General features: G+C 40.0%; 1 protein-coding gene across 11 annotated transcripts in view; it reads right to left on the reverse strand.

Annotated features, from left to right (window-relative positions):
- Positions 1–3,614: 3,614 nt before the first annotated feature.
- LOC122549978 (metalloreductase STEAP4) overlaps positions 3,615–13,612 on the reverse strand; it is a 28,970-nt gene continuing 18,972 nt past the window's right edge. For all 11 annotated transcript variants that reach the window (XM_043690312.2, XM_043690309.2, XM_043690301.2 and 8 more), the window contains 3 exons: positions 12,769–13,296; positions 7,341–7,505; positions 3,615–6,146 (listed from right to left, as the gene is read on the reverse strand). In XM_043690312.2, the coding sequence (XP_043546247.2) occupies positions 5,877–6,146; positions 7,341–7,505; positions 12,769–13,296 (963 nt within the window). In that variant the 3' untranslated portion in view covers positions 3,615–5,876. The remainder of the gene's footprint in view (positions 6,147–7,340; positions 7,506–12,768; positions 13,297–13,612) is intronic.

The raw sequence follows: 13,612 nt of genomic DNA on the forward strand, positions 1-13,612 counted from the left end.
TATGTGTGTGTGTAAAAGAGAGAGAGAGGGTGTGCATTATGTGAGGGCAGAGCAGTAGATGCGATCTATATGGACTTCAGTGAGGCATTTGACAAGGTTCCCCATGGAAGACTGGTGAGGAAGGTTAGGTCTCATGGAATACAGGGAGAACTAGACATTGAATACAGAATTGGCTCAAAGGTAGAAGACAGAGGGTGGTGGTGAATGGTTGTTATTCAGACTGGAGGCCTGTGACCAGTGGAGTGCCACAAGGATCGATGTTGAGTCCACTACTTTTCATTATTTATAAAAATGATTTGGATGCGAGCATAAGAGTTATAGTTAGTAAGTTTGCAGATGACACCAAAATTGGAGGTGTAGTGGACAGCAAAGAAGATTACCTCAGATTACAATGGGATCTTGATCAGATGGGCCAATGGGCTGCGAAGTGGCAGATGGAGTTTAATTCAGATAAATGCGAGGTGTTGCATTTTGGGAAAGCAAATCTTAGCAGGACTTATACACTTAATGGTAAGGTCCTAGGGAGTGTTGCTGAACAAGAGACCTTGGAGTGCAGGTTCGTAGCTCCTTGACAGTGGAGTCACAGGTAGATAGGATAGTGAAGGCGGCATTTGGTATGCTTTCCTTTATTGGTCAGAGTATTGAGTACAGGAGTTGAGAGGTCATGTTGCGGCTGTACAGGATATTGGTTAGGCCACTTTTGGAATATTGCATGCAATTCTGGTCTCCTTCCTCTCGGGAAGATGATGTGAAACTTGAAAGGGTTCAGAAAAGATTTCCAAGGATGTTGCCAGGGTTGGAGGATTTCAGCTATAGGGAGAGGCTGAACAGGCTGGGGCTGTTTTCCCTGGAGTGTCGGAGGTTGAGCAGTGACCTTATAGAGGTTTATAAAATCATGAGGGGCATGGATAGGATAAATAGACAAAGATCTTTTCCCTGGGGTCGAGGAGTACAGAACTAGAGGGCATAGGTTTAGGGTGACAGGGGAAAGATATAAAAGAGACCTAAGGGGCAATGTTTTCACTCAGAGAGTGGCATATGTATGGAATGAGCTGCCAGAGGAAGTGGTGGAGGCTGGTACAATTGCAACCTTTAAAAGGCATCTGGATGGGTATATGAATAGGAAGGGTTTGGAGGGATATGGCAGGTGGGACTAGATTGGTTTGTGGTATTGGTCTGCGTGGACAGGTTGGACTGAAGGGTCTGTTTCCATGCTGTACGTTTCTATGACTCTATGACTGTAATCATGTATGCGTGCTTGAGAGTGAGTGTGAGAGTGAGGGAGTGCACGTGTGAGTCTGTGTGTGCCTGTGAGTGTGAAGTTTGTTGACTATTCAGATCTTTACTCCGTCTCTCCTCAATTTGTCTCTTTCCAAGTCTCTCAATTTATTACATCCTGTAATGTCACTGCTTCTCAGTTGCATCCACTGTACAAATGTCTGCAAATTAATATCTGGTCTGTTCTCATTTGCTTATTCTTAGCCAGAGTTCAATGTCCCATATCTAGAGATAACATCACCATTCCACCTTCAATCAACCATTTAAAAATAAATTGACTTCCATTACATTTCTTTGCTGTGTGAGCATTTCTATTTGAAAAATGATTGTCTTGTTTCTACACAATAATGACGATACTAAGATCTAGTTCAATACTCAATATGTGAAATACTTCCTTTCTCTGGTTTTGTTTAAATCTTTCTGTGTTCATTTTCTTATTAATACTGATTCATTTCTTTAGAGCAAGTAATTATTGTTTGTTTATTTTTCCTCAGCAGAAAGCACTCAGTTGTTCTTGTGGATGATTTAGTCATTGGGCTATATTTAGGCATTACCAGTATTAAGCAAAGTCTCAATGAAGAAATACTCAAAATACCTTTTTTATAACATGGGGAATTTACAGCTAAGAACGCAAACACATTCCAAATGTTTGTACTGGTGCCAGATGAATTTTTACCACATTCAAACATTGCAAAAGATTTAATAGGTTTAAAAACTGCAGAACTAAATGGATTGGAATCTTATGGGGACCTGAGCAATACAGGTTATGACAAGATTTGTGCAAAATCACATGGGAATTCCAGCAGAGCCTATCTTGAGGTTGGGAAGCTTCTATCTGTCCAGGTAAACTAATAGTGGAGATGGGTTGACCTAATTAAGAGGCCATTAAATGGACTTAAACTTTGATTACTGAAGCTTAGGTCACTAATACATATCCAGAAGAATAGGACCCCTAGTAACAACCACTTTGGAATTCTCTTTATGAATTTGATAAGTCTGAAAGACAAACATTTATCACTACTCACTTTTTAATATTCCTGAGTCAAATTTATATCTACCCTCCCACGAGTCTTTTGTTTCTATGGGCACTAGTTTTATAAACAATTCTACTATGTGGCCATTTGTCAAATACCGTCAGAAGCGACTTATAAACAATATTGACTACTTTTTCCTCATCAACCCTCTAAGTTACTTCACTAAATCAGTGTGAAGTCAAAATCAGAGGTGGATAGGTGATCAATGCCAATGTAAAGGATGCTTTGACGATTATTACCAGACAATTGTGGCATTTTAGAAATAAAATGAACAAACTGGCCTTCTCTCTTACATTGTCTGTGTTCTGATGATGTTACTCTCTTCCAACAATAAGGAAAACATTTTCTATTTTTTCATGGTGTGGTGGGGGTCGTGGGGAGGATGCCATTTTCTCAGTTAACTAAATGGCTAACATGGGTTTGATTCCTGTTTTGACTAAGGTAGACTTGAGATCTAATTCCTTCACCTACTCCTGAGAGTGGAAAGCAATGGCAAGCCAACATCCACAAAATCTGTTCAGAGAAATGGCCCTGGATATTGCATCAGCAGACAATAAGCTAGGAGCCTGCCTTGAAGCAGAGCATACAATAAATGGAATTATCTCATGAAATGTAGGAATCTGTTATCCATCCCCAAGTATTATTAAGTTGGTGATGAGTAGCCTCCTTGAGCAAATTTGCAATGAGGACTTGATTGTCAAATTTCCCAGAGATCACTTGTAATTGGTCAGGTCTAGTCTGATTAAGGACTGGATGTGGCTTCCCAATGAAAGGGCTGGCAGCTCTGAAGCAGTGCTAGCTGGAGAGGATGGTGGTGCAGAGACAGTTAGAGGATCTGAAGCCTCAGATGGATAAACTAAATGAAAAATAAGTGATGGCCAAAGGCAGAAAATCGTACAAACTCAAATGGAAGAATCTTCCCATTTTGACCATGAGGGCGAGCTTTCCTGCTCATTCTTTCTCTGTCGACCCTGCAGCATCTAGCTCTGCATGGCCCCCTCAAACTGGTGCAGCGAGGCCACATTAATGAACTGCAGTGGAGAACTGGCCAACTGTCTGGAACATGTTGGCTGCCAGACTTAATTACCCTTAATTGGGCCTTAATTATAAAAGTTGTCTGCCCACAACTTGGGATTGACTGCTGATCCATTCCTGGATGCACTGCTTCCCTGTATTCGGTAGAGTGCTGTGGGAAATATGTTAGTGAGTGCAGATCAATATAGAAATACGTGGTGGAGGTTGTTGCTGTTTTGCATGAGCTGAAACTAAATTAATTCAAGCTGATGTAAAAACACGCAAATGTTTCAGCTGAATGTTTTATTGAAACTTATTTTCAAAACATGATCATATCAGTACACAGATCTTGTGACAAACAGGAGACATTAATGTGTGCTGAAAATCTAAAACAAAAAACTTCATTTGCTAGAGCAATGACATAATACTCTGGTGTAGTTGGAAGAAATGAGACAAAAAACTTAAATTTCCATTAGGTTAATTTCCATTAAACTGACATCCTGAATGTTACACTTTATTATAATTTTATATGATCATGGATTCAATAATCATGAAGCACTACAGGACAGCATTCAGATCTTTTGTATGAGCACCATGAAAGAGTTATAAATTACTTCTACACACCCACTTTTTCTTGAAACTTTTTCCTTTTCTTGTTTATATTCAATTTCTCTTTGAATCTTACAACTGAATCTGCTTCCAACACCCTTTCAGGCTTTGCATTCCAGATCACAGTAAAACACTATTTTAAGAAAGCTCATTGGCTCTATTTTCTCAATTCCTTTGCCAATTGTCTTAAATCTGTGTTCTCTGTTTATTGAGCTCCCTTTGCTAATAGAAAATTTCAACCGCCTACACATCATTTTAAACATGCCAGTTACGTTTCCTCTTTAGTCATAGGCTCCAAGAAAATCAATCTCGGTTTCTTCTTGACATAAGTGAAGGAGTCCCTTATCCCAAGTTATCATTCTGCTACATCTCTGTACTGCTCTCCAAGGCATTGACATCCTTTCTTATGTATGGTACTTAGAATGGGACAAAATTCTCCAGCAGAGGCCTAATTAGTTACAGTGTAAAGATTTCATCTCACTTTCTTGATTTTGTGCCCTATCCTTCTACTTGCAAAATCCAGGATATGTATCCTTTTAAAATATCTTTAATTAACTTGTCTTGTCACTGTTGTGGATGTTAACAACAGATCTGTTCCTGTAATGAATGTATAGATTTTGTATATAGTTCTAGAATAATGACATATTATGTACAGATTACTGCAGCTTTATTTAATTTTTGATGTGACATGATATATTCTCTCATTAAGATCATTAAAAATCACTTTGTTTTCATATCCTTGTTCTATTTTCATAGATGTAAAAATCAAAGAAGTATCAAACACACTTCTGGCATGTTAATTTGTTCCAATTGAATTTGCTGCATGCAAACTTTAATTAAAGGAAAAATAATTCTTTTTTTGGAGCGCAACACTGTTAAGTACAGGAAAAAGAAGCTGGTCTGAACTTGCCTAAACTCATTTCATGTGGGATCTTTCCTAACATTTCAGCAATAGTGGAGCTTTCATTCCATCATTTGCAGTGTATCTGAATTCCAGACTCACAGACTAATTGCAAACAAATATTGTGTTGGAGAAGACTGTGAAAGAAACAATTCCTCACTTCATTGGATGAACTTCCAAATGAGTGTAGAGCCAGGGAAAATATGCTGACAGGGGCTGTTTTTGCTTGTCCTATTTATTTAAATGTTGCTTGAATGCGTATTGCCAGTCTGACTGGAAGCACTTTATCCACTTCAAGAGAAAGCATAGAAATCCTTGGGCAAGGGGTGAGAAGGTTGGCAAACTGTGCATATAGTACGTTAATTATATTGTTAAGAGAAAGTGTAGACCATGTTTATTTAAGTACTGAGAACACTTATCAAGGGAGATTGTTGTCCTTTTAAGAAGTGCTTCTTGGGTTAATTCAATTTTATCGGCTTTCAAAGGGTACAAAAGAAGACAGCTGAAGCACTGAGTTTCCAGTAATAGATAAATATATACAGTGTTGCAATCTGTAATTAAACCGCTCACCAATCAAAATATTTTCATCGTTTGGTTTCATGCTTCACCATCTAACTAGATAAATGAAAGATAGGTTCTTTTTCAGTTATATCTTTTTATTCTTAAACTATTCAAAATGGTGCCTGATTGTGGTGACAGTTGAAGCTTTTCACTGTATTTTACTGTATTGTTCACCATAAAATACACATGACAATAAATCATTTAATTCAATGCAAGCTAGGGATTCAATTAACATCATGGAGCTCTGCCCATTTGTACTCTGCTGTGTGTTCAATTGATTAATGTTTATTAGGTTTACAGAAAAACTGGACCCAAATATACATCAGTGCAAAAGTGAGGACTGCAGATGCTGGAAATCAGAGTCTAGATTAGAGTGGTGCTGGAAAAGCACAGCAGGTCAGGCAGCATCCGAGGAGCAGCAAAATCGACGTTTCGGGCAAAGGCCCTTCAACAGGAATGAACTTGGCTTCAAATATACATCATACAAGTGATGATTTGTTGACGAATGTTTGTACCTTTTCATCTTTCGGTACTCTCTCCCAGCCTTGCCGGATTCTAGTGATCATTTTGTCCACACAAGGTGTTATGAGAATCAGCTTCAAAACCAGCACAGTGCATGGAATCACCATGCCCAACATGTATGCTTGTGGAAGTCCCCATCTGTACCTCTTTGATTGCAGAAACCTGTCCCAGCCGTACACTGCAGCGTGTGCCGTGCACAGCAGGAGTGTTACATAGCCTAGCTTGGACTGTAAGGCAAGGGATAAATAATTTAATCACTATAATTCAAATATGCAAAATTTTATTTGAAATTACTAATAATGCTTCCAACTGACATTTCATGTCACAAATGTAACTTTAGTTATTCAACTATATCAACACGTCTCCAATGATAAAATTATGCACTTTTGATACACAATGTGAACACATTATTCTGTTGTGTGTTTATCTTTACTTGAAAGAGTTGATATAAATGTTTAAGATGTAGTCATTTAAAATGAATCTGGTATTATTGACAATTTGTAATGTTGTCCACAACAGAAAAACATTTTGTGGCACTGTGGGTAGTGGTCAGTCTCTGAGCCAGAAGCTTTAGGGTTACGTCCAATTCCAGGGCTTGATGACAATGGAGTATCAGTCTGCAAACCGTTCCAACACATACCAATAGCAAGTAATAAAAAAGAGAGATTCCTGGTCAGCCATGTAATGTGGAGAAATTTGGAGCCTCTACCATCATTGTCCATAGCAACAAACTACAACACGAATATAAAAATGTTACGCCATGCAGCAGGTTGCCCCATTTGTCTGAACAGCCAGAGTGCACCAGTTTAGCGCTGAAAGCATGATGTTCGAGTCTAGCTGTGGCTGAGGTAATCTCAGAACCTGCGCCTTTACTTTCATTGCGAAATTATGGAGACAGAGCAATGGGTATACTCTATCCAAATGTATTGTGCCATGCTGTGTCTGTAGTAATAACATATTTCACATAAGTGATGATTTGTTGATGTATGCTGATACTTTTTGATCCTCTGGTACTCTCTCCCAGCCCTGCTACTGGTATGTGTTGGAAGGGTTTCCAGGCTGATACTACACGGTCATCAAGCCCTGGAATGGGTCATACGCCCAAAGCTTCTGGCTCAGAGACAGGCCACTATCCACAGTGTCACAAAACCTTTTTCTGTTGTTGACACACGTCACAAAATGCCATTTATACCAGATTCATGTGATCATTTTGTCCACACAAGGTGTTATGAGAATCAGCTTCAGATCCAGCACAGTGCATGGAATCACCATGCCCAACATGTATGCTTGTGGAAGTCCCCATCTGTACTGCTTTGATTGCAGAAACATGTCCCAACTTGTGCAGTGCACAGCAGGGGTGTTACCTAAAATGCAATCTGATTTAAGTGATTAATTCCACATATGCATAAGCTAAGTGGTACCTGAACAAAGCGGAACTCTCTCCAGTTGACATTATTGCTGACTGATGGAAGAGAAGTGATGCCCAGCAAAATGTAGAGAGCAAACCCCAGTATTCCTAACGCAAAATACAGGTCAAGGCGCCATGACAGTACTTTGCTTATCTGCATAGTTTTATTTTTCTTTGACTGCAAGAAAGAAGAGAAAAATCTAAATAATGGTGAACAAACGGTGGAAGAGGCATAACCTTTGAACTACGGAAGTTCAGCTCCTTAAAGCCTGAATTCAATTCAATAATGACTGACCCTGCACTTCAACAGAACCTATCTGACTTATCTCCATAACCCTTATCCAACAAAAATCCATTAATCTCAGTCTTGAAAGTTGCATTTGTCTGAACACCTACAGTCATTTGGGGAAGCTCCTTCAGATTCTTACAATTCTATGTGCGAAAACGTTCTTGAAATTTCTTAGAATTTTTAGCAGTTGGACTAATTGAATATTGCTCAAAATTACATTTCTCAATTGGAATGGGTTTAGCATGTAGAATTGCAGTGACATCATTTTGAGATGTATTTCCATACATTGTTCTTAATGGCAATGATTTCACTGCAAAATACAAAAAAGCACATTAGGCTTGATTTAATGCAACTCATCACAGTGGAAACATGGTATCTGTAAGCAATTAATCGGGGAGAAGTTCCATTTCAGTATCCTGGTGATGACAAAACTTTCCCAATTCTGTGGAAGAGGCTGACCCGGGCTTCCCAAGCACCACCGGTGCGATGTCAGTTAGGCTCGCCAATGAGGCTATTAATGCCCATTAGCCCAGAGCAATCCCACTGAGCCCACCACAAGTGGCTCAGGGATTAAATGAAACTTGTGAGGTACAGCGAACACTCTCATTTACCTCTGGACTCCAGTCAGTCCCTGGTAGTCAGACACTCTGCTTGAGTGAGGGGTCTTGCATTCGGCAGGCGGTTTAGCTGCTGAAAGCCACCCATTGAGATGCTGTTGAAAGCTACCCTCTGCCCTTGTCTCTGAACACCACTCTCCATGAACCCGCATTAATTCACGTCGTCCCATGTTGATCTTGGAAATCTGCATTACCTCAGCTGGAAGTGACTGGCTTGTTGGTCAGGTGACCATCTTTAGTGGGCTGGAACTCCACCACGAGTGACCTCAACCCACCTATATTCACTTTTATACTCAGAGGGCACTTGTTTCTGTAGGACCTCCCCCATGGAACTGATGTGGTTTTCAGACCAATTCTCCAACCAATGGATGAGACCCACCCCATCCCATGAACAGACACTGAATTACATCAAGTGTCTTATAATGTTGACATCAAATACTGACATCACTTGGCATATAATTATTAAGCTATAGGTTATTTCTTTGCCTCAAAATTTTGCAAAAGCAGAACAAATTGTTTTAATATATGGTGAAAGCAGGAAATTGGGGATGAGGAGCATATCATCCAAGATCAAATGGCAGAGCAGACTTGATGGGCTGAATGGTAGAATTCTGCTTCTATATTTTATGAACTTATAAACTTAATAGTAGTAATATTAGTAATTACTATTAGTAACTCTTAATTAATATTCTTAGATTCTTAATCAAGGGCAATGGGGAAAACACAGGAAAGTGGAATGTGAGGAATGTCAGATCAATCACAATCCTATTGAATGATGGAGCAGGCTTGAGGGGCCGAATGGCCTACTCTTGTTCCTATTTCTTATGATCTGATATTCATTGCCACACTACACCAGCACATTCCTGTGATTACCTTCGCATATAAAATAAAAGACAGGGTCAGGTTATTGAGACAGATCGAAGCTGCAATTTATGCTTGTCATCCACGTTTGCCCTCTCTCAATCACCCATGGAATTCCAGGCGAGAAGCAAAAACAACCATTGCCAAGAAAAGCTGCTGCTGATTTAGGAAAACAAAATTTAGGGAAATTTCAGATGTTCCTTTCCGGCTGCTTGTGGGAATTAAACTGGTTGCAGAATGTTGTGAATGGGAAACACATTGCTAGTTCTCAGCTCCCTCCCATATGGAGCAATGCACACTGAGGAAATTATTTGGTGTATTGTCTGGCTCCTTTTCAAATGTACACAGCGAGTCCACACTCCCTGTACAATCCAACTATTTGTTCTTTCAGCTCTTTCAAACGTAAATAGTCGTCTCTGTAAATAGCTTCACAGCTATTTTGGCTTTATGCTTACAAAATGTATATTCGTATCAAAATATAAAAAACTGTGTATGCTGGCAAAGTGAAATACAAGCAGAGAATTCTGGTAAAACTTGGCGGGTCTGGCAGCATCATGATGAGAGAAAGAGTTAACGTTTCAAGTCCAGTATGACTCCTCTTCAGAACATCATGACCCTGCTCTTGTTAACTTAGCTACTTCTTCAAATAGACTGTACAAGAGCACTGGATCTAATTTTTTCATTATTTCAGTGAGTCATTGTACTGAATTTTCCCAAAAATCATAAAGTACAAAAAGTTTCATGGAGGATTTCTCATCATGACATGTGACGTAAATAAGATTCATTGTTAAGTTGCTGTGTTGCTCCCCATTTGGCATCACTGTGAGTGAATTCCTAACGTGGCCAGGTTCCTAAACCTGTTCCATGACTCATTCCTTCTCTTGTCTTCTGCAGGTACCAATGGCATTCACAGAGTCTTCACCATCATGAGGGCAGCCTTTCTAGATAACACCTTCTCCCTTTCCTCTGAGGAAGATGCCACAGATCCATCAGAGGAAGCACAGGCAAGACTGTCTTCCACACTCTCCACAACTCGTCCTGCCACTTCAGTGAGTCTGTGAGCTAGATTAGAGTCAGGAATGTGTTCTGGTGAGCATGTCACTGCCATATTTCTGCAGCTGGCTGAAGAGCAACCCCGTCCCTATTCCAGGGTGCTGGCACATCGAGAACTGCCAAAGAGACCATGCATGCGCCAGGTCAAAGAAGATCCCAAAGTGCTGGTCATTAATATCCTTGTCGAAAATGTCACAAATTGATACAGGAGCAACAGCAAAATGTGCTCAGCACCAAAGGCAAGCCCACAGGGAGGAGGGTCCTTAGCCTCAATCCAGATGTCTCTTCATCACTGGACAGGACGATGCCAATTGAAATATAGCAGAAGGAGGAACAACATATAAACACACCACAATTCTCCACTCAATGCACAGCAGAGGTGTCAGGCTCCTCCAATTTCACTCTGCCTGCAATACTCAATCCTATAGAAGTTCCAGGTGAGGAGGGTAAACATCCTCTGGCCAGAATGCTGTCAGCATAGCTGGGCTCTCTTGCAACAATGTCCTTGTGGACATCCACCCAAGGCTGCAATACCAGCAGGCTCCACCATGGGGTAGGATCCCTCCAGTCTAGCTGCTGACCTCAGGACTGGATATAGTGGGAGGCTTAAAACAAAGAAAACCATATGATGGCACATTTGTAGAAGGGGTGAAGCTGTGTTGTAAATTTTGTAAACTGTGTTCACTTTCATTATCAAATGCTGGAGCTAATGTCATTTTAGCTGTAACTACAAGAATGAAGCCATCCTGAGCACCACATGATGTTCTAACTCTGCTTAAGGTTAACTATTCCTTCTCTAGGGCTAAAGGGATGAAAGTTTATGTGGAGAAAGTGATAACAAGGTACTCAGTTGGTCATAATGAATGGCGGAGCATGCTCAAAGGGCTGAATGGCCTACTTCTGTCCTTTTTCAACATTTCTATACTGCACATATTTCTCAGATAACTGGACAGCTTGTTTGTGATGCCACCAACAGCATGAGTTCAATTCCAACACCTGCTGAAGTCACCATGAAGGATTCTCCTTCTTAGGCTGTCCCCTTGCCTAAGGCATGGTGACCACAAGGAAAACCACCATAAGTCTTTCTCTCTAATGAGAGAACAGATCAATGGCAACTTTACTTTTATACAAAAGCAAAAGCGGTTCTGAGGAAGGGTCACCGGAACTGAAACGTTAATTCTATTTCTCTCCACAGATGCTGCCTGACCTGCTGAAACTTTCCAGCAAATCTGTTTTTTGTTTTAAATTTCCAGCATCTGCAGTTCTTCTGTTTTGTTTTTAATTTTATACCAGCTTAAAACTTTGTCATAATTGATTGAGGAAGCATCTGACATTGTGAAGGCTTCCATCAGTTTGTAACTTTAACTTTTATCAAACAATAAAAAATCCAAAGAAAGCAATCAATTGGTAAGTTACCTTTGAGGCTATGATTAAAGATGCATGAAAATATTTAGAATCAGTGAAAAATGAATTCATGCAACTCAGTTCTGTTGATAGCATTTGACAAACAAGTCCTGCCTCGGTTATTCTGGCTGACAATGTACATACTGTAGAATGGAGAAAGGGCTGTTTGTTTGAATGCACAACCTCATTCCCCTACTCAGTGCAATGCCTCGGGTCTCACAGATCCTCATCCTCCATTACATGCCCTTGTTGCATCCTCCAGCTGTCTGGAACAAAGCATCCAAGTATCAAGCAGTAACCTCTGTCTGTAAATGACTGCAATAAACCATCAGACCTATGGTAGAGAATACCAGGGGTTCCCCACCCTCTGAGTGAAGACATTTTCCCATATCTCAGTTCACAAAGACCTACCGTTTATTCTGAAAATGTGACTCCATGTTCTGTACCCGTCTCTGGGTAAGCATAGCTTCTGCATCCAATCTGTCAGACATTAAGCAGCTTCAAAGAGATGCCTCTCATTCTTCTAAACTCCAAAGAATTTAGGCTCAGTTGAAATAATGTCTCCTCCTCAGACAAAGTCACCATCCCAGGAGTCAGTCTGATGAACTTACTGCTTAGTTTTTCTCTGAGCCAATTGGAACCAGGGTGCTAATGACCATTGATGTTTCCTCCTCTCCCACAGTGTCACTTCCCTTACTATGCTCCACCATCTTCAAACCTTATTGATGCTGTTTTAACCAACCTGTTCAGAGATATTTTCATATGCAGCTGGAACAGGTGGGACTTGAATCTGGGCCTCCTGACTTAAGACTGATGTCTTGATGCTGGGACTTGTCAATTGACTTACCATTGTCCATGTCTTTCAGTGATTGGGAAGATTTCACTCAAAGAAACCTTGTAAACTTTTATATTGCTGTAGAGCATTGAATTGTAAGTCCATAAACCATTGTGGTAAATGGGGGCTTTTAAAGGAGGTATATTCCAGTGACTCTTCTCTGAACCTTTCCTAGCAACTCTGTATCACCTATGATATCACGGGACTGAAACTCAACACCATTCTTAATTAAGACTAGCTAAGATATTATATAAAACAGTGCAATATATTTTGGATTTAAATTTGATTTTGCTTGCAATTTGTCTGAACATTTAAACTGTTTCTGTGATATTTGTTAAAAAAATTCATAAAATAACAGTGTACACATGGATAAAATTATTACCTCTTCAATCAACGAGTTTATCCAGTGCCATCTAACTGAGTATCGAGTTGGGAGGACGAATGTATAGAGTACATGAAGGAAGGCACAGGCAAGTGCCACAAGCCCAAGCTGCTTTCGACACAACATCCATCGGTCGAGCCAGTCAGGGAATCGCTTGTACTTTGTCCCTCTGTGAAGCTGAATGAAGGCAGCAATGACACCCGGCAGATAAACCAAGCTCAGCAGGATTAGGGAGACATTTGGGAAGACACGGTTAGGAACAGAAATTGCAAGTTTATAGGAAAAATCATTATTTTCTTTTGCATAAGGATAAATTATATCAATCACCACACAGTATATGAAGAAGAATACTGTGAGGCCAGCTGTGATACGAAATGGTAGTCTCCACATTGGAAAAAGCTGGAGAGGGTAGTTCTCGATTTCTTCAGCTGCCAGAAGGGATCCCTGGTCTAAAGGAGTGAGGCCTATGCTCCTGGCAACATCCATCACCAACTGTTTTGATTGATTGTCATCCCCACAAACAAAAACCTGGAACATAGATTGATCATTTTTATTACTGGTGCAAAAATTGATGCTATTACTTAATAAACTCAACACAAGCTAATTGATTTTTTAAATATAAAATGCAACATGTCAATCAGGATAAAAAGTGTTTAAGGCCATCACTGCTAACATTACTTTCTTCATTTAATCTTTATGCATAATGAATTTTCCAAGGTACACTAAAGTGGGTGATACACCAAATATGTGTTTGTGGAAGTAATACCTTAGCACAGATGGAGGATCGGTGATTGACATGGCCTTCTCTGAATTGAAAGATCACAAGATGTGAAAAGATGCAAAC

This window comes from Chiloscyllium plagiosum, unplaced genomic scaffold, assembly GCF_037043375.1.
Source record: "Chiloscyllium plagiosum isolate Xiang-an unplaced genomic scaffold, Cpla_swu_hap1 HiC_scaffold_5, whole genome shotgun sequence".
NCBI lineage: Eukaryota > Metazoa > Chordata > Chondrichthyes > Orectolobiformes > Hemiscylliidae > Chiloscyllium > Chiloscyllium plagiosum.